At 49.2% G+C, this 21,115-nt stretch overlaps 1 protein-coding gene across 2 annotated transcripts in view; it reads left to right on the forward strand.

The window, feature by feature from the left end:
- Positions 1 to 1,929: 1,929 nt before the first annotated feature.
- The window catches only part of ALX3 (ALX homeobox 3), a 28,834-nt gene continuing 9,648 nt past the window's right edge, over positions 1,930 to 21,115 (forward strand). For both annotated transcript variants that reach the window (XM_074935964.1, XM_074935963.1), the window contains exons 1-2: positions 1,930 to 2,233; positions 16,029 to 16,342. In XM_074935964.1, coding sequence (XP_074792065.1) covers positions 1,930 to 2,233; positions 16,029 to 16,342 — 618 coding nt within the window. The remainder of the gene's footprint in view (positions 2,234 to 16,028; positions 16,343 to 21,115) is intronic.

Consider the following 21,115-nt stretch of genomic DNA (forward strand, 5'->3'; position numbering starts at 1 on the left):
CTTTTGTTTCGGTGAGCTTTGGCTGGTTGGTTTTGTTTTCATATCAAGGGACTTTTTCTTTTCTTTTTTTTTTTTCTTTTTAAACCCTGAAATTTTAGGGGGAGATTGTCTTTTACCTCTCAGGGATTCACTTTCCAAACTCTCTCCTGCAGCATCGAACAGGAGACGGACGGCTGCGGTTGCAGTGGAAAGAGAAAAGCAGGCACTCAACCTTGAGCTCAGCCGCCCCCAGCCCAGCGGAGCCTGGCCCAGGAAGACCGTGACCCCGCAAGGGAAGCAGGCTACCAACATGCCGGGCCGGCGATTGCTGTGCAGTGCAGCCAAGGACCCCGGGACAGGCAGAGGCCCTGGCTAAAGCAGATCGCCCTCGGCAAAGAAGAAACGTGCCTAGGGGGGAGGATTAACCCCATTGCTCCCCTGGCCCCCGCATGTGTGGGGCGAACACGGGCGCAGGGTGCAATTCGGGCTCCCTGGGAACCCATGGCAGTGATTTCGGCTGCAGGGGCAGAGCGGGGAGTCGCCCTCCAGGCCAGGAGCAGCGTGCCCCTGATGGAGTTCAAAGGAAGCATTTGTCCTCCTCTGGTCTCCGTCTTCTCCCGCCCACCAGGCTCTCCCAGCCGGTCCCCACTTCCCAAGCCCTGGTGTCTGTTTCAGGGCTCCCACTGCGAGGGCCGGTGTTGCATTCAGGGAATGGGTGCGGGGTGATTTACCTCTGTCCGTTTCCCTCCTAGACCGTGGATTCTGGAAGGGGAGGAAGAATAATGCCATTCTCTTCTTGTCAATTGCATTTACACAATGCCCCCCCCCCCATTGTAATACGCCCCTTGTGGCACAGTGAAAAGGGAAGCCCCTCTTTCCTGGGCGGCTTTAGCTTGGCCGGGAGGCAGTTTCTGCGCTCCAGATAGAGGGAAAAGCTCCCCATTTGGACCCCCTCTGCAATAAACTTCCACAAACCACGGGGTTGTTTTGCTGTTTTTCCCCTTTTCAAAAAAGTACTGATTTTTCAGACGACATGTTCTCCTTTTGACCGCAATCCTCTCTGTGCCTGTCATATTCAATATGGAACAATGCAAGCGCTTCCCATACGCATCGGCTTCATATACTGTGAGATAGAGACAGAGATTGTAACCGAGCACACACCGCCAGCTTGTGTGGGACGTATGCCTGTGGACGAGATAGCCTGTTATAATATCAACTGTGTAGATTAGCTAAACCGGGAGGCTAATTACGTGCAAGTGATCGGAAGAAAAAATGGCCTGCCTGACTAAAAGGACCAGGGGAGACGTGGGGAAGAAAAGCCAAAAATCTCATCTTCCTTGTCTCCAAGATCCGGTGGAGCCGGGCCGGTGAGACACAGAGCAGAAGCTGGCTCGGTCATTTGGCTTCTGGTCATTAAACCAAAAAAGATCGTGGAATTAAAACACAAGCCCAGGGAAAGCCATAAGGGGACCCTCACCCCAGCTCTTCCAGCCAAATCCAGCAGATCCTTGCCAAAGGGAGAGCTGCCAGATCTTTCCCTCCCCGTTGGGAGCTCTGGGTGCCTTCCTGTGCTGGGATGAAGGTTTAAACAAGGACAGACCTGGCGTGGGTGACTGGGCGGCGCATTTCCAGCCAGTCCCAGGAAAGCTGAGGGGGAGTGGGGAGCCCTGGAGCGCTTCAGGCCTGCGGGCGGTAATAAGGACCACCGGGCTGTAGAGGGAAGGCAGGATAGGCCCAGGGGGAGTCCTGGTCCCTCTGTTTTAGCCCAGGGGGCTGGGCTGGGATTAGAGAGTTAATAAACCTGATGAGGGACGCACGTGACTGGATCCCTAGTGGTTTAAGTCAGGCTGAGCCCGGTTTTCTGAGGGGGGAGGGGGTTTGCGATCCCTCCCCGCTCGGCTCAAAGTCTGCGCCGCGGCTGGGTCCCCGCAGCCCCGTTATCTGCCGGCCATGGAGGCGCAGAGCTGCCTCTCCTTCTGCCCCAGCGCACCCCCGCCACTGCCCGCAGGCAAAGCCCCCCCAGCTCCAGGCCTGCAGCGGCGCACCTTCCAGGGCACCCAGAAGCTACCGACCCCCCCTCAGCATCACCCGCTTCCCCCGCAGTCGTTGCAGCTCAGCCCCAGGCCGGGCCGCTACCCGGACACGGACCCTCCAGCCCAGGAGAAAGCGGCCCACAAATACCTGGAGTCCCCCAGCCCGAGCCACCAGGCGCTGTCTGTCAACGGGAAGGCTTTCTACCAGGCCGTGGCCGAAGGTAAAGGGGGGTCTGGGCCCTGCACTGGCCTCCCGGGGGCAGGAATAGCCAGGGGTGGGTAAGAAGGGGCCGTGCTGGGAGCGAAGGTGGCCTTGCGCACAGGCACCGACGGCCAGGGCTGGGGCAGCCGGACCCGGCGAGGGGGGGACTGTGTGACCTTAGCCAATCTCTCTGAAAAGTGTTACAGAGCCACTGCTGGGGAGGAAGAGCCTTTTATGAAACGCATTGCCATCTGTTTCTCCTCTCCCCCTTCCTTCCTGGGATAGCGCTTCCCTTGTCTCTCTGTCTTTCCTTCTTGTCTGTCTGTTTCTTTCTTTCCTTCCTTCTGTTTCCTTCTTTCTTCTCTCTCCTTCCTTACGTTTCTTCCTCTCGTGTTTTCTTTCTTGTATGTCTGTCTCGTTCTTTCTTGTATGTGTGTTTCTTTCTTATCTCTATCTCCTTGTCTTGCTTGTCCTCTTCCTTGTCTTTCTTGTCCTCCGCTTGCTTGCTTGCTTGCTTTCTTTCTTGTCTCTCCCTCCTTCCTTCCTTGTATGTTTCTTTCTTTCATTCTTTAGTGTACGTCTCCTTCTTTCTTTTTTCTTTCCTTGTATGTTCCTTTCTTTCATCTCTCTCTCCTTCCTTGTATACTTATTTCTTTCTCTTCGCATTTTCCCTCCGAGCCCAGTGATTGTATTTCAGACACTATACAGCGGTTCTGGGCTTTTCTCTCATTGTTTTCCAGAGCAATAAGCAGCTCAAAAGAACCTGTGCAATCCGCCCCCATTCCTCCCCCCTGCATGGTAGAACTGTCCCGTTTTCTCCCTCATTTCATTCGATTCCAGGGTCGACCCTGCAGTCCTCCGGCAAAGCTCCCGTTGAAGCCAAACCCGCAAGGTCGGGGGGTTTCGGAGGGATCTCCGAGCAAATTGCAAATTCCCACCTCTCGCTTGCAAAGGGGAGGGGGGAACGCGGGACAGAGGACCAGGGAATTTATTTGAACTTAAAACTGAAAAATAAACTTTGTTTGGCAATTCACAGAAATCCCCCCTAATACTCCAGGAAAACCAAGCGAGTTGTTTTCTCTGCCTGTTCTCCTTAGCATTGACAAGCACCAAATTGTAATAATCCTCACGGGATCAAACTCCCTGCATTTTTTCAAAGATAGACAAAGCATCGCATAGAGCAAAGAAAGATATTTTACATAGTCCTTCTCGGTCATTCTTCTTTCTTTTCTCTCCTCTCTTTCTGTTTGGCTTCTACACATTTATTCTGTGATCAGCTAGATCAGAAATCGAAGGAACTTTGAAGGGAAAGTGTTTTTTCCCTCTCAATCTTGTTCTGACTCCACATCATATCCCTCCTTCCCGCATCTGTTTCTATTTGTGTGTGTTTTTAAATTCACTTTCTAAAATGTCTAAAATAATAATAATAAAAAAGGCCTTCCTGAAATGCTGGAACAGTTATTTCCTTCGTATTTATATTTAACTCTGGGTGGCGGTTTTCTTTCCTTTTCATCTATCGATCTAACTATTTCCATATTTGTTGGATTTTAACAATAATTGGTCATAGATACAAAAGGTCGTCGTCCGTCCCCCCATGTGCTGCAATATTAAAATTGGGGAAAGGTATATTAGGAAACAAAGGAAAGCAGAGAGAAACGTCAATTGGTGAATGAATGTTGCCTATGATTTAAAAAGGCGAAATGAGAGAGACCAATATATCAAGAGGTCAGTTTTCGTTTTATGGACCCCAGGTTAGCTTAAATTATTTGCTATTCCATTGTTAAGTATTACCACGATCAACATTGTGCTTAACGATAGATGTGAACTTACTGGGGTTTATTATCACCATAATAATCATCTGCGATGTGCATCTCTGCATAAATCGTGCAGCCAAATATTATCGAAATTCATTAAGAATTGCGCTCCTGCCAGCCTCCTGCGCGCAAAGATTTACGCACGGGCTTAATTTTACAGGCAACGGGGGAAATCCTGAGCCCAGTGAAATCAACCGAGAGTTTTGCCATTGACTTCAGCGAGGGCAGAATGTCTCCACTGTAGGACAGACCCTGCCCCTTGTAAGTCATTCCCAAAGTTCCCATTGACTTCAGTGGCGCAGGGTCAGATTTAGTCAAGGAACCAGTGGGCAAGTTAAGCGTGTGGGTATTCGGACTTTGAGAATCCAGCCGTGTTGGTGCGGGCTTTACCTGGAGAAATAAGAAAGGAATATTATACATACATAGAAGTTAGAATGCCTGTAATTTCTACTGAAAACTGTGGGAAGGAACTGGATGGAGATTGCTCCCACCGCTCCATCCTTTGCTGATGCAGACTGGGGGATCCCGTGTAATAACCCCCTTGTATCTTCCTCGCTCAGGCAAGCAAGCTGTTATTGAAGTCTATGGGAACGAGGAGCACAGGACTGTGGGGTCAAATCCGGGCTCCCCCGGAGTCAATGGGATTTTTGCCGTTGGCTTCGATGCAGCCGGGATTTCACCGCAGCCTGTGTGGACCTGGGCTTTGCTTTTTTTCATGCAAAGCGAGCATACCACAACGATTTTCTCCACCAGCGAAGAGGGCAGTTTCAGAAGCTGAGCAGTGCAAAAGGAGATGGGGGAAATCAGTGCAGAAAATAAAGAATGGAAAAAGCCGAGGCGAGGTGCGAGGGAGGTTGTAAAAGTTTGTAAAAGTTCTGGGCTCCTTGGCAATCTCACAAAGCTTTCGAGAGAAGAGAAGCTACTTTCCTGTCTTGACAATTCGCTGCTCACGTTTGTCTCCTTGTCTTTTCCCCGGATAATTGGCATTTGGGGCGCTATTTAAAATCCCCTTATTTATACACTCAGATTACTGCCCAAGAGGATTCGGACAGAGAGGGGTTAAAACACGGAAGGCGAGGGCATTACATTGACTGTGAATGGCGTCCTAATGCTTTGAAAATCTGCAAAGCCCCTTAGATCCTTTGGCCCGAAAACCATCCTGGATATCAATGCCCGGTGATCTATAGCGTTAGATAATGATGAATCCAAACCTACCAGTCTGCAAGCCAAAACACAATGCTGGGGGATAATAATCTAATCTAGAATAGGATTGTTTTTAACGTATTATTATTTCATAATACCTAGCTCTTAAAAATAACCAGACTTGAAAATGATAAAACACAAACAATATATACATGAAGGATAATACTCTACGGACATTAATGCTAAAAATGCAACCTAATAAAAGGCAAATAACAACAACAAACACTAACAGACAACATAATGATACGTACCCCTACAACAAACTTTGATGATGCTGATGACAGCAGGAAAATAACACTAGAATAAACAACACACAAAATATTACACAGCTAAAATAATCATCCAGTATAATACTAATCAAATGCTAATTAATTATAACAATGACGGTTGCATTGATGTTAAAATAATTGAATAACAGAACATCAACAATGAGTTTCAGTCATAACAATACAGTTATTAAAAAAAGAACAGGAGGACGTGTGGCACCTTAGAGACTAACAAATTTATTAGAGCATAAGTTTTCGTGGGCTACAGCCCACTTCATAGGATGCATAGAATGGAACATACAGTAAGAAGATATATGTACAGGTTTCAGAGTAGCAGCCATGTTAGTCTGTATTCGCAAAGAGAAAAGGAGGACTTGTGGCACCTTAGAGACTAACCAATTTATATATACACATACATACAGAAAACATGAAAAGGCGGAGTAAGAGGCCAATTAATTAAGATGAGCTATTATCAGCAGGAGAAAAAAAACTTTGGTAGTGATAATCAAGATGGCCCATTTAGACAGTTGACAAGAAGGCGTGAGGATGCGTAACATAGGGAAATAGATTGAATATGTGTAATGACCCAGCCACTCCCAGTCTCGATTCAAACCCAAGTTAATGGTATCTAGTTTGCATCTTAATTCAGGCTCAGCAGTTTCTCGCTGGTGTCTGTTTTTGAAGCTTTTCTGTTGCAAAATTGCCACCCTTAAGTCTTTTACTGAGTGGCCAGAGAGGTTGAAGTGTTCTCCTACCGGTTTTTGAACGTTATGATTCCTGATGTCAGATTTGTGTCCATTTATTCTTTCGCATAGAGATTATCCAGATAGGCCAACGTTATTGTTCTTCTTTCACTCCATTTTTCACCATTAAATAACCTCTGGACTTCACAGCCACTTATTAATTACTGTTATGGTTTAAAAGTGGCTGTGAGTTCCAACGGTTAATGATCAGTTACTGTTCTTGTTAAAGTGGCCCTGAGTTCCAACGGTTAGCTCAGGGTGACAATGCAGTAGCATAATAAACTAAAATAATGACACTACATCTTACCGAAAGGAATGCCCTGCAATTGCATCAGGTGTCTCCGTGCTGTTGGGGTTCCCACACATGGATACCCAGCCTGCCCGACCTGCAATTCCTCCCTCCCCCCAACATGTAAATCCTTTTCCCTTCAGATGAGCGTAAGCCCCGTTTCCCATCCCAGCAGCCCAGTCATAGACCCTGGCCCCGCTGCTGAAATCAAAGGCAGAAAACGGGGCATTTGTTGAATCTTCCATTAAAGCGCAGGCCCGAAGGGGGGGGGGGGGAGCAGGAGCCGCTCCCCGCCGCCCCAAAGCCTGCAAAACGCAAACGCAGCTCGGGCTTATTGTCCCCACGCTGCTCCGTAAAGCTGGGGAGGAGAGCCCCGTTCTTTGGGCCAGAGAAGCAAGCATTCATCCTTCGCTTTCTCCTTGCTTTGTATGCTCACCTAGGGGCTACGTACTTCACAAATCAACACTCTCTCCTGGCGCAGCTACTGGCTGTGGGTTTCAGAGTAGCAGCCCTGTTTGTCTGTAGCCGCAAAAAGAACAGGAGGACTTGTGGCACCTTAGAGACGAACCCATTTATTTGAGCATCAGCTTTCCTGAGCTACCGCTCCCTTCATCGGAGGATCTAGCATTTGTGCGTCTCAAATATATCCACGCAAATCCGAGAACATTCCCATCCCATTTGGAAGAGCAGTGCCCATATTTTGGCTAAAACCCTGAACGGTTCTGCTTCTCTGTTATTTAGAAACCATGTTCCAGTTGCTGAATTAATTTCAAACCTCTATGTACCTCTCTCGATGAAGTATTTCCTTGTAGGAATGTCTGTCCATATTTATATCACGTGTTAATTCTCAAGAATAATAATTCTCACATGCTAATTATTCATAATTCTCGATCATTCTCAGTCTGTTAATCCCCAGTCTCTCTCGGTCTCCAGCCACACAAATATGTGTAAAGGGGTAAACAATTCTTCAGATGAAAATAATTTAGGTCTCATGCAAAGTCAGACATTTCTCTGTATTCTAGGCAGAAGTTCGTTCATGTTTATAGAGTCCAAAATGCTGCCGAATTGGATTTGGATTTGATCTTTTATTGTGTACACACGCGCGCATATCCACTTGCATTTATCTATACATATACACACCTGGCGAGCCATCGCTCACGATAGAGAGATTAGGTAGTGCTGGTCAGAAATGCGATATTTTTTCACCCCCCCCCCGCCAAAAAAAAATCACACAAAACATTTTAATTTCATTGGCTCATTGGGGGGGGGGGATTTTTCCTGTTTTTGATCAAGCAAAAAACCAAAAGAAAAAAAGTGATTTGAAAACAGAAGTTTCAGGTTTTGGTTTCTCATTCGGGGGGAAGCGCAAGAAGATTTCTTGTAACACAAACTAACCTCTTCCATGGCCAGTTTAGTTTGTCAACAACAGCAAAAAAATCCATTTTCGTGGGAAAAATTGGATCAGTGGAAACATTTCAATCCGCGATGATTTATAGAGGCGCGCCCTTCTCTGAGAAAGGCAGCTCTCTGTCTGTGTGTTTCATATTGAACCCAAGTGCGCACTAAATCTGTTCCATTTTACTATCCTTTCCCCCCTTCTCTTTCATCAGATTCACTTAACACCCTGGCACTTTCCTCCTAAATGAGCCTAGGTGAGGATTACTAGAAACTCAGGGCTGAAATGAAAGCCCCCCCCCCCCCCCCGCTTCTCTAAGCACAACATAAATTCTGGGACGAATCTTTCTGCGAGTCTCCGCTGGACGGTCTTGAAATATTAGTTCTCAAAGCCAAATTCGGGGCAATCCCTAGCCCTTGATTTCCTTCCCTGCCAGACAGGGTCAGCTGTAGGAAACTATTTACTACGTGGCCCTTCATGTCTGCGCCCTTTGAATCTAGCCCTCCTGATAAAAAACACAGTTTGAGCTTAATTAGAAGCAGTTGGAATGGACGGACCCTTGTAGACTGGCAGGCAGCAGGCTGTGTAAACAACTCTGCCCCTGAGAAAGGGGAAGCAGGTACCACAAACAGAGGAGAGGAGAGAGAAAGGCGGGGTGGGGGGGAGAGAAAGAGAAAAGGTCGGGGTGGAAGAAAAATGGCAGCCCCCTCCCTGCCAGCCCCCTCCCCGCTATCAGGAGACAGTTGTAGTCAGAGGTCTACCCCGCAGCCCCAGCGCTGCCCCCCAAATCATGTTCTCAGCTCCCCCTTTAAAAAGAAAACGGGGGGAGATTCTGGGAGAGGAGAATCTTCTGACCAGGCTCGCTGGGGTTCGCCGCTAAACAGGGGCACGGGCGGGGGGCGGGGGCAGAAACGGGCCCGCCAGCGCAGAGGGACAAGGGAGCGATTTAAAGTGTGAGAAAGTGAGAGAGAAAGTTTGATTCTCGCTTTTCCCTGCTTTGGTCTCCCGAAGCCGATCTCTCTCATGCGGGGGTGGCTTCCTTGCTTGTCTTTGGTACAAAAGCAGAGCGGGGAATCACAGCTGTCCCTGGGATTGAGCAAGGACAGACACAAAGCTCCCGCGCCCAAAAGGGTCCTGGGCAGAAATCATTCATTCCCTGATGACTTTTCTGCTCCGTTTATTTCCCCAGCGCCCCATGAGATTGCGTGGGACGTACAATAAAAAAAAAATATTAAAAAAAAAAAACCCTCTCCGATTTTTGCTTTGGCCAAGGAAAGAAATTGGCGAGGGAGGAATTGCGTAAGCCAAGAGACATTGACGAGGTGAAATTGACTAGGTTTGATGCCTGGTTAGTCCACAGGCTAACGGGGGCAGGGCCAGGTCTCTCTTGACTTCTTAGCGCGCCCAGATACCGCGGTGATGGCTGCGTATACAGGCCTGTATCCCATTTCCTCCCCACGGCGGGAGAGTTTCTCTCTTGCCCCCATCCCTCGAATAATGGTCTCCGCGTTTTTCCCCTTTAACCCGAGAATTGTGGAGCTGTTCCCCAGCAGCTCACCCTGCCAGCTTCATAACCCGTCTGTCTTCTCTGAGTCGAGAGAGCCCATCAAAATACACACGGGAAACTCACTAGCACCGCGGAGCCACTTCTTCTCTCGTCTCTGATTTTCTTTATTACCCTGCCTGATTGATTTCGGTCCCCGTGTTGCTGTGTATAAATCCGCAGACCCCATGGAAATGGGGTGTGTGTTAAAGAGAAGCAGCTGGAGAAAAACGGCAGGATCATTTTGTTGATCAGATTTGGGGGGGGGGACATCACCCTAATTTGGGGGATCAGTTCAGCCCAGGGATCTTTCCATGCTCAACAGAACAATCTCCCATCTCTTTACATAACAGTTGGGGTCACCCCCTCGTTGCAAATTTAAAAATATAATCTCAGCTAAGGACATTGCTAAATTTTGCCCCATTAATCGCCCTTCAATCCTGAATGTTTGCCTCTGTTGAGACCTGGGGAAATAAAATTGGGAAAACCCAGGACCTTGTATTTTTATCCATCCCAAGTATCTAATTTAATTGCTATATCGGTCGCTATGTATTTGAAATAGCTCGATAAACATAGCTGTGGAAAAGAGAGAAAGCTCTCTAAAGTGTCCTGTTGTCTACCTCCAGAGAAAACATTGCCCCCGGTGGGAATTAATCAAAACAACTAACTCAGTCTCGGCTGTTGGGATAAACCCCAAATTGGTTTAATTAAGAAAAAAATCCCTAAATAAACCCACTTCCTAGTCCGGGGAGAGAAGGAGCCGATTCGAATTAGAAACGGTTTAATGGAAAGGGGAGGCGCTGGGTTCCTATTAGGGTTACGTGCACGAATTCCGATCGATTGAGTTCTGTAAATTGATTCAAGGCATCCAGTGAACACAAGAAAGAGTCGACCTTCCTTTTTCAGGTTTAGGTCTAGGTGCAAGATCCCGACTCTAGATCCGGTGTAAATTCGGATCCTGGACGGCCATTCTAGTTCTCCAGAGCCTCGCGGTTGTTCTTGTTTTGTTAAATGAGGTGGAGGAATGAAATGGGACTTCAGGGCGGGTGCGGAGAACGGAAGGGACAGACGAGCCGGCTGACAAGAGAAGAAAGGAAGAGAGAAGCATTGGGGGCGGGGGGGGGGGGAGAAAGGGGGCAGGGGGGAAAGACAAGACAGAAAGAGGCTACAATGGATCCATTCAAATGAATCTCATGCAATATTTCAAGGTAAACGCTCTGCTTAGCTGCAGGCACCCGGCGGGCTGGGGTCAGTCACTTTCCAGCAGACATCTGAAAGGAACTTTCTCTCCAGCACCTTCAGACAGGCCGGTCTGCGGCTCACCCCAGCGCCAGCGGCCACCCTGCGGCACCTCGCCTTGGCTGACGCAGAAATTCTTGGGGGGAGGGAGGGGCAGAAGCTCTGGGGCCGCTCTGTGAGCCCAGCTGCAAAACAAACCCTGGGGAAGGAACAGGAATAGCCCGCAAGGAAGGCACCAGGCCATACCCTGGGTACAGGACCCGTCCCATACAGTATGTCCAGAATCCAGGGGCCCTCCCATTCAATCCATACCGGATCCATCCCATACAGTTGCTACAGGATAGCGGGTCACCCCATACAGTTTATACAGGATCCAGGGCCTGTCCCATGCAATCCGCACCGGATCCATCCCACACAGTCTATACAGGATCCAGGGCCCCTCTCATTCAATCCGTACCGGATCCATCCCATACAGTCTATAGAGAATCCAGGGCCCCTCCCATTCAATCAGTACCAGATCCATCCCACACAGTCTATACAGGATCCAGGGCCTGTCCCATGCAATCCGTACCAGATCCATCCCCCACAGTCTATAGAGAATCCAGGGCCCCTCCCATTCAATCCAGACTGGATCCAGTCTATACAGGAGCCAGGGTCCATCCCATTCAACCTATACGAGACCCTGATAAGCAAAGAATATTGGGCCCGAGCCTGCCCTCACTAAAGCCCACGACCAAAATCCCCATTTGCCCTCAGTGGTGCAGGATCAGGCCCAATATCAAGAAAGCAAGTTAAAGCTCTGTGCCCTGGGGCCCTTTCTGCTGGAGAAAGAGACCGTGATGGGGAGAGGAAACCCCAGAAGGCTGGATGCCGTTAGGCAAGAAAACATTCCCTAGACTGAAACCAGGACAGGAACTTCAGCCCCAGGGCTTCCTCTGGGCATCCCCAACCCCAACTTCCATGGCGTCCACATCTGCTGAGACCAAGTCCTCTTCCTCCCCTGAGCCCCTTTGCCCCATTTGCACCTGCTGAGAGTAATAGCCTGCAGGTGAGTTGAACCAGGTGTGAGGAAAGCAGTTGCCTAGCAACCCCTTTCCCCTGAGGGGGTAAAATGTCCCAGGCAATGCAGAAATAGGGCACCGAGAGGGTTAAATGGGCTGGCATTGCAGCTTCAGGGTGGGCCCCCACCAAGAGCCCCTGATAACCTGGGAAAGTTTTGCCTGCCCGCGTTGGTAAGAGTGCAGAGAACAGTCATTGAGATTCAGCCCCCAGAACATTCCAGGCCTGACCCATCAACACACCAGCCGTTCCCTGGAACGGGCAGGCCGGGTTGCTGCCCCCTTTGCAGCCTCCCTCACGCTGGTATTTCAGACTTTGGCTTCTGACCAAGAGCCAGGTCCTTGGCTGGCAAAAATCAACAACATTCCACTGGTGGCAACGGTGCCAATTTCCACCAGCCGAGGGGCTGGCCCCAGAAGACCTTCCCCTTTGGTGCGGTTCCCTCTTGTGTTCTGCTTGTCACCATCGCAGCCAAGTGTGTGTTAAAGAGAATGCTCCTGGCTTGCGGCTGGAAAAGACAGCCCGAGTTCCTCTTTCAGTATGTGGCTCTGATTTATTCCCTCCAACACATTTCAGTACAAATTCCAGACACGGGGCGGGGGGAGAAAAATGCAACATAAATGTATTGCCACAAACCCCAACGGGCTGTTTTGTATAAAGCAATTCCTCAAACAATTGATGTGGGCTGGGAAATAGATTCCCTGGGCAGTGCCATTCAAAGGCGCTGGGATCGCTTGCATGGGGGAGTTCTTTCCAAACAGTTTCTGGAGAAAGACTGAGATCTTTGGGGAGCCCCTGGCCTCCTGCACATTTGCAAAGGCGGTAGCTGAGTGGCTGCAAACCCAGGGCGTGCAAGAAGGGAGTCGTCTCCACATGTCAGGGTTGTGCAGCGTGTCTGTTTGCCGTCACACCAGGCAAGATATTGCTCCGTCGGTGGCAAGACAGATATTGTGTCCATCTGGTCTGGAGATGGAGAAAGAGTGGGGGGAAGCACATTAGGCAGGCTGGGACAATCTCATCTCGGCTGTGCTTCGGGACAGATCCTCAGTGGGCGTAAATAAGTGCACTGCCATTGAAGCCGTTGCTGATTTACACCAGCCGAGGCTCTGCCCCTGCAGGTGCACTCCGCCTAACTCATCCCGCTCACTAACCTCCGTTCATCTCACCAACCTCCACTGCTCAGCTGCTCCCCTCCTTACTCTTCATTTCACACCCCTGGCCTCCTGCTTCATTATCCCTCACCCATCCCGTTGCTAAAGACTCGGAGATCCCTGAAGCAGCACGCAGCTGGGCAAGCCCTAGAATGAATGGCTCTGCGTGCCCTCAATTCCAGTTGGAGGCAAGGGGATCAAAACATCGTCAATAATTGTCCTATAATCATAAGAACAGCCACACTGGGTCAGACCAATGGTCCATCTAGCCCAGCATCCTGTCTTCCAACAGTGGCCATCATGAGGTGCTTCAGAGGGAATCATAGAATATCAGGGTTGGAAGGGATCTCAGGAGGTCATGTAGTCCAACCCCCCTGCTCAAAGCAGGACCAATCCCCAATTTTCCCCCCAGATCCTAAAAGGCCCCCTCAAGGATTGAACTCACAACCCTGGGTTTAAGCAGGCCAATGCTCCAACCACTGAGCTATCCCTCCCCAAATGAACAGAACAGGGCAATTATAGCGATCCATCCCCTGTGCTCCACTCCCAGCTTCTGGCAAAAAAGAAGCTAGGGCCATTCAGAGCATAGGGTTGCATCCCTGCCCATCCTGGCTAATAGCCATTGATGGACCTATCCTCCATGAACCGATCTAATTCTTTTTTAAAACCAGTTATACTTTTGGCCTTTACAACGTCCCCTGGCAACAACTTTCACAGACTGGCTGTGTGTTGAGTGAAGAAGTACACTTTCTCTTAAACCTGCTGCCTATTAATTTCATTGGGTGACCCCTGGTTCAGCTGTTATGTGATGGGGTAAATAACACTTCCCCATTCACTCTCTTCACACCATTCCTGATTTTATAGACCTCTCTCATATCCTCCCGAGTCGTTCATTTTCTAAGCTGAACAGTGCCAGTCCTTTTAATCTCTCCTCATGTGGAAGCTTTTTCCTTCCCCTAATCATTTCTGTTGCCTCTCTCTGTACTCTTTCCAATTCTAATCCCATCTGTTAAATTGACAGGAGACACACATGTACCATGCTCTAGGCCAATGCAGATAACAGAATCTCTCTCTGTTTTAATAAAAGAACAGGAGCACTTGTGACACCTTAGAGACTAATAAATTTATTAGAGCAAAAGCTTTCGTGGGCTAGAGCTCACGTCATTGGATGCATAGAATGGAACATAGAGTAAGAAGATATATATACATACAGATAAGTTGGAAGTTGCCATACAAACTGTGAGAGGCTAATTAGTTAAGATGAGCTATTATCAGCAGGAGAAAAAAACTTTTGTAGTGATAATCAAGATGGCCCATTTAGACAGTTGACAAGAAGGTGTGAGGATACTTAACATGGGGAAATAGATGCAATATGTGTAATGACCCAGCCACTCCCAGTCTCTATTCAAACCCAAGTTAATGGGATCTAGTTTGCATCTTAATTCAAGCTCAGCAGTTTCTCGCGTTGGCATCCGTTTTTGAAGCTTTACTGTTGCAAAATTGCCACCCTTAAGTCTTTTACTGAGTGGCCAGAGAGGTTGAAGTGTTCTCCTACCGGTTTTTGAATGTTATGATTCCTGATGTCAGATTTGTGTCCATTTATTCTTTTGCATAGAGACTGTCCAGTTTGGCCAATGTACATGGCAGAGGGGCATTGCTGGCACATATCACATTGGTAGATGTGCAGGTGAATGAGCCCCTGATGATGTGGCTAATGTTATTAGGTCCTATGATGGTGTCACTTGAATAAATATGTGGACAGAGTTGGCATCGGGCTTTGTTGCAAGGATAGGTTTCTGGGTTAGTGTTTTTGTTGTGTGGTTGCTGGAGAGTATTTGCTTCAGGTTGGGGGGCTGTCTGTAAGCGAGGACTGGTCTGTCTCCCAAGATCTGTGGGAGTGAGGGATCATTTTTCAGGATAGGTTCTAAACCTGTGATGATCAGCTGGAGAGGTTTTAGTTGGGGGCTGAAGGTGACGGCTAGTGGCATTCTGTTGTTTTCTTTGTTGGGCCTGTCCTCTAGTAGGTGACTTCTGGGTACTCTTCTGGCTCTGTCAATCTGTTTTTTCACTTCAGCAGGTGGGTATTGTAGTTGTAAGAATGCTTGATAGAGATCTTGTAGGTGTTTATCTCTGTCTGAGGAGTTGGAGCAAATGCGGTTGTATCGTATAGCTTGGCTGTAGACAATGGATCATGTGGTGTGGTCTGGATGGAAGCTGGAAGCATGTAGGTAAGTATAGCGGTCAGTAGGTTTCCAGTATAGGGTGGTGTTTATGTGACCATCGCTTATTAGCACCGTAGTGTCTAGGAAGTGGATCTCTTGTGTGGACTGGTCCAGGCTGAGGTTGATGGTGGGATGGAAATTGTTGAAATCATGATGGAATTCCTATGTGGCCTCCATCACATTAGTACCCAAGTGACTCTCACTCTTTAAGGAAGGAGCTAGGAAGGGCTATTACCTCTATTTGACAGAAGGGGAACTGAGACACAGGGTTGCTTGACTTGCCCAAGGTCACACAGAGCTCAGTGGCAGAGCAGAGAACTGAGCTCTGGTCTCCTGAGTCGCTGTCTACTACCCAAAAAGGTGTTGTAACCCTAGCCCTTCATTGGCTTCCCCCAGGAGAAAACCTGGGCCCCACTCACTGGCTCTGAGCTTTCACTTATTCCCCAACAGAGGAGTAGTCTTTCCCCTCTGGGTATATTGCAGTCGTCGGCAAGATGGATTTGGACCCACTATCTGTCCTGGTGTGTCTTCCCCCTTTTAATGATTTCATCCACAAATCCCACCAGCCCTGCCTTCCCCCACCCCAAGGCTGAGCCATTCAGTTGCAGGAGTCCTTAATTCTTGCCTGATGGGGCACGGAGGAGATTTTCCCCCAGAAGTACAGGCCCTAATCTCTCTGCACCCACCCCAGACCCGTGGTGCTGTTTCAGTGTTTAAGGGGGAACTTGGAATGTGTGCTCCATGAATTTATTCAGAGGCACCAGCCAAGCTCCTGGGTCCGGAATAGTTTAGAACATCCATAGAGAGCAACGTTTGAGGGGTAGGGGAAGCAGGCAACATCATGGCTCTGTGATTCCTTAACCCACTGCTCTGTGTGTTCCCACTGCAGCTGGAGCGAAAAGCGCCAAAGGGCAGGGGTACCACCCCGTGCCCACAGACTGCAGAGCCCAGCTGGAAGAAGCCCCTGATCTCAGCTGCTCCCCGGCTGCTTCTCTGGGCAGTTTGAGGGAGCACATCTCCCCTGAGCTCACTGACGCCATGGAGCTATCCAAGAACAAGAACAAGAAGAGGAGGAACAGGACGACCTTCAGCACCTTCCAACTGGAAGAGCTGGAGAAGGTCTTCCAGAAAACCCATTACCCCGATGTGTATGCCAGGGAGCAGCTGGCACTGAGGACAGACCTAACAGAAGCCAGGGTCCAGGTAAGGGAACGAGGGGCAGGCAGGGGATTGGTCCTGCTTTGAGCAGGGGGTTGGACGAGATGACCTCCTGAGGTCCCTTCCAACCCTGATCTTCTATGATTTCTGCAAGGCCCCCTGCTCCTTTCCACAAAGTAAAGTGGCCTTTGCCACCCTACTAATCGCTTCACCTGGGATTGTACAAGCCAGGCAGGGGCAGGCCAGGTTGGTACTTGGATTGGAAGATTGCCAAGAGATGCTTACATAGTGTCGGTGTTCCTTCTTCTATCTCCGTAACGAACCCAGCCTGGTGCTATAGGGCGCTGTGCTGCTGGAGTACCAGCTTTGTAAAACGGAGGCAGCCACAGCCATTTGGGCCCATTAAATATCTCATTGTGGTATTTTGGCCTAGAGAAGGCTGCTTAATCCCAGCATCCAGGGCAAATTCCAGTCGGAATAATTACATTGTAACCGATCTTTCTCTAGCAATCGTCTCATGTTCTAAATGCTTGGCATTGTACAGGACCTAGGCACAAGCCTGTCTCCCTGAAGTCCACCTGTATTCTCAGATGGCTATGAAAGCCATCTTTACCTCTTTTCCTAAAAGGCCAAGAAGCATTCCTGTAGGGTCTGCTGTTAAACTTCTGCCACATTCCACCCTCCGTAATATCTTTTATTGGACTAGTTTCTGGAACCCACATAGGGTATCGTCAAACAATTACAAGCCCATAATCGACAGGGACCACATCCTGAACCCGCTCTGAACCCATGAACCTTCTCTAAACCCGCTCCTCTGGCTTCAAACAACCCCCCAGACTCACCAAGCTCACTATCCGAAGCAAGCTTCTCACAGACCAAGACACACCAAGTCAAAGCAGCACTAGACCCTGTCATAACAGATGCAAAACCTGCAGACATATCTCTACTGCTACAATGATAAATCCCCCCCCCACACACACACACACACCACACTTTTCAAGGTCCCTGGGTCCTACATATGCCTATCACAACATGGGGCATACCTCATCCATTGCATCAAATGCCTCAACAACTTGAAACCAGACAATCACTATGCTCTCGAATGAACTCACACAGAAAAATCATAAAAGAAACACACCCGGTCACCTGCGGGTGAAAACTTTTCACAAAACGACCACTCTATAGGTGACCTCTCAGTCCTAGTCCTCAAAGGACACCTGCACAATACCTTCTAAAGACAGGCCTGGGAGCTTAAATTCAGAACTTTGCAAGATGCTAAAAGCCATGGACACTGGATTTATGTCTCATAACAAAAATCTGTAACTCACTAACCCTCCTTTGTTCTGTGACTGTAGAGGTGTTAATTGCCCTCTTCATCTTGAATGGTCTCTTGCAACATGTGTTAAATTCTTATGCTTACCAAGCTGTTCCATCTTGTATTTAGCTGTGATACTTAAATTTCCCAGATCTGAAGAGGAGCTCTGTGTGGCTCCAAAGTTTGTCTCTTTCAACAACAACAGTTCGTCCAATAAAGGATACTACACCTCACCCATCTTGTCTCTCATATCCTGGGACCAACATGGCTACAACAACTCTGCAAACAAAGTTTAAACTCTTGTTCAATGTCTTTCTTTTAATAACAGCACCATCTTGCATTTATACAGCACCTTTCAACCCAGCTAAAGGGTTTCTACCACTGGCATCCCCAGGACATGCATAGGGACTGGACTGGAGTGGATAACTTATCCCTTCGCTGAATGGAGAAGCCACGCCAAGGAGACCTGGGCATACAGCTTGGAGCAGCCCAGCTTTTCCTCTGGCACCCCCTTTACATCAGCAGGGTTAACTCTCCCCACAGGCATTGGCATGTGGTTTCAGTCTCACGCTGGAAAGCCAGAAAAGTTGGCTTGCAGGAATGCCTGTAGGAATGTGCAAAATGAAGTGAGTGCGAGTGATGATCGAAAGCAACAGGGAGAAACTGGCGCTCAGAGCTACAAACACACATCTGGACAGGAATCCACGCAGCCTCGCCACTCTGGTTATTAAATATCACTGTAGAGGACGAGCCAGTCTGCAGATGTAATGCTGGGTGAGGGAGAATGTCCCGTAAGTGGAGAGATGCAGAGAGGGGGATGTAACAGTCCAGTGTGTCTGAGCCAGCGCTCATATGCGGGGACTCCGCCAGGATATGCTTTGTCACCCAGCCTGCCACAGCTACAGGGTTAGCTGGGAAGCACATTCTGAGGCAGGATGGGTTCTGGGGAGAAGCTAGTGGTGTCCCCTGGTGGCAGCCGTCGTAGGAGACTAAGGAGAGTGGAAGCAAATGTGATGGAAAGGAGGCTGCGGTTGTTTGGTTTGGGGACAGAATAATAATAATTCCTAGTTTTTATACAGCACTTTTCATTTAGAGACCTCAAAGCGCTTTACAGAGGAGGTCAGTATCATTCTTCCCATTTTACAGGTGGGTAAACTGAGGCACAGGGAGGTGAAGTGACTTGCCAGCTCAGGGCAGAAATGGATGTAGAGTTTAAAGGAATGGGACGTTGTGAGATGGGTGTAGAGGGCCAGATCTGAAAGGGCCCAGAGTTTGGTCTCAGGATTTTGGTTTGGCCTGTTACACAGTTAGGGGCTGGTCAGAAAGTTCTAATCTGGATCTGAATGGTTCAGGGATACCTGGATCTCAGACTGAGGCTTGGGTTCATCTCTAACAGTCAGTGCTGCAGCTAGTGGAATAAGCGAAGAGTCAGAAAGAGGTCAGCCAAGGAGAGGCCCTCCTAGATATAGACTCAGATTTTAAGCCCAGAAGGGTCCGTTATGATAATCTAGTCTGACCTTCTGCATAGCAAAAGCCAGAGACCCTCCCCCAGTGATTCCCTGCATCAAGCCCATAGGAAGATAACCACAATGCTATCTTGGGAAATTCCCCTGAATGCAGTTATTTGAGGTGGTAACTAAAGTGCTAGCAACCTCAGACTGGCACTTCCTGAGACAGCCCCACTGAAACCTCAGCATCTCTAGCGCCTGCCAGAGACAATGTTACCAGCTTCTTGCTAGATAGCACCAAACTGCCATCATCTTCCGAGGCTAGGGTCATCACCGCATCCCAGGACAGTGATGCCTGTACCATCAGATGGAGAACCCGCAGCTAGTTCCTCCAGGCCGAGGCTAGACCCCCGTGAATATACTCACTGTTAATGGACTGGAGTACATCAGAATAGAAGCAGCTTGGGGAAATCCGAGACCCAGGAACGCATGAATAGAGGTTGTGTGTGTGGTAACCGCCTGTAGGCTGCAGCTATTCGTAGGAAGCATCTGACTACTTCCAGAGGGTGGGTCCATTTTACAGTAGAACAGCTACCTCGTTGTGGGTGCTTCCTACATCAATGGAAGAGTTTTCCCATCACTGTAATTAATTCACCTCTCTGCGAGGCAGCAGCTAGGTGGACGGAAGACTTCTTCCATCAACCTCGTTGCGCCTACAGAGAGGGTAAGATCAAGCTAACTATGTCGTACCAGGGGCGAATTTTTTCACAGCCCTGAGCGATGGAGCTAGGCCAACTTAATTTGTAGGCGTAGACAAGGCCATAACGAGGATATAAAAATAAGTAGTCACCCCAGGAACCTGTGCTCTGTATGTTATGGGAGAGAAAGGACGTCTTCCCCCTTTCTGCTGTTGAATTCAGTGCCAGTTAAAAGGCAGACAGCCCTGGAGACTGAAGTCTTTTTGTTATCCAGAGAGCAGGTACAGCAAGGGAAAGCAGCATAAGCTTGCTCCAAACTCCATCCGACAGATGAGCCTCAGCCATGAACTGGAGGGACCAGCCCTACTGCTGTCGTCTCTCCATGGTCCATTCAACCCTTGGCACCTCTGAGACTGCCAACAAGGGGGCAAGACAGCGATGGTATCACTAGGGCTCCTTGTGTGCTGTAGATGCCTGTCAGCTAGGAACTGGACCGACAGCCACCAGACACATTGTGGCAAAGGCTTTCAGACGCTGCCGACCTGCACAGCATCGGATCTGCTGGCCACAAGACGAAGGGCTCCATGCCTCGGTATCAACCCGCCGCTCACAGCCCATGCTCTTAAAGGATCAGTTTGACGAAGTGACTCACCAGCCAGTGCGTTGCCTTGTGGCTGGGTATGATGCTGTTGGTTTTTCCCTCTCCACTGCCACACTGACCAGCCCTCAGGTCTGCCGGTGGCCCTTGGTCCCATGACTCAGCCCTCCAGCCAGGTCAATTTCTAATTTCACCCCTTCTGAGTTAAGGGGGAGACGAGTCCAATAACAGTCCAGCAGCCTTGTGCCAGGGCTCCAGCCCGACTCTAGGCCAACTATGCCTCTTGCCCAGGACCTTCACCAGGCCTTTCTATGGTGGCCTATAGAGACTGGATTCCCTACCTCTAGCCTGGGTTCCAGCCCAGGACCCTGGAGCAGATGACTAAGATCTGCTTCTTCTGACCTCTTCCTTCTTCCCCAGGCTTCTTCCTACTGTGGCCCGCCTCTATGCCTTTTCCCCCAGCCCTCGGGGGAATGGTAACATAAGACAGACACAATGCAAAAATAGCCCAGACACATCCCTGGTGTCCCTCCTCTGGGGGGATACTGGATAAGCCATGGCCCTGCTCAGCATCCTCCGGGTAGCATTTGCAGTAACCCTCTGCCAGCTTTGGATCCGCGGTGCTTCTTGCTGGGAGCTAGTTGGGAGAGATCCATCCACCTCCCTGGGCTTGGCCCTCCTCAACTGGGCTTTTCCCTTTTAAGGCTCCTCTCCTCCATGGTTCGCATGCCTGACCCCAAAGCTGTTCCTTCAACCCCT

The sequence above is a fragment of the Natator depressus genome, chromosome 21, assembly GCF_965152275.1.
Source record: "Natator depressus isolate rNatDep1 chromosome 21, rNatDep2.hap1, whole genome shotgun sequence".
NCBI lineage: Eukaryota > Metazoa > Chordata > Testudines > Cheloniidae > Natator > Natator depressus.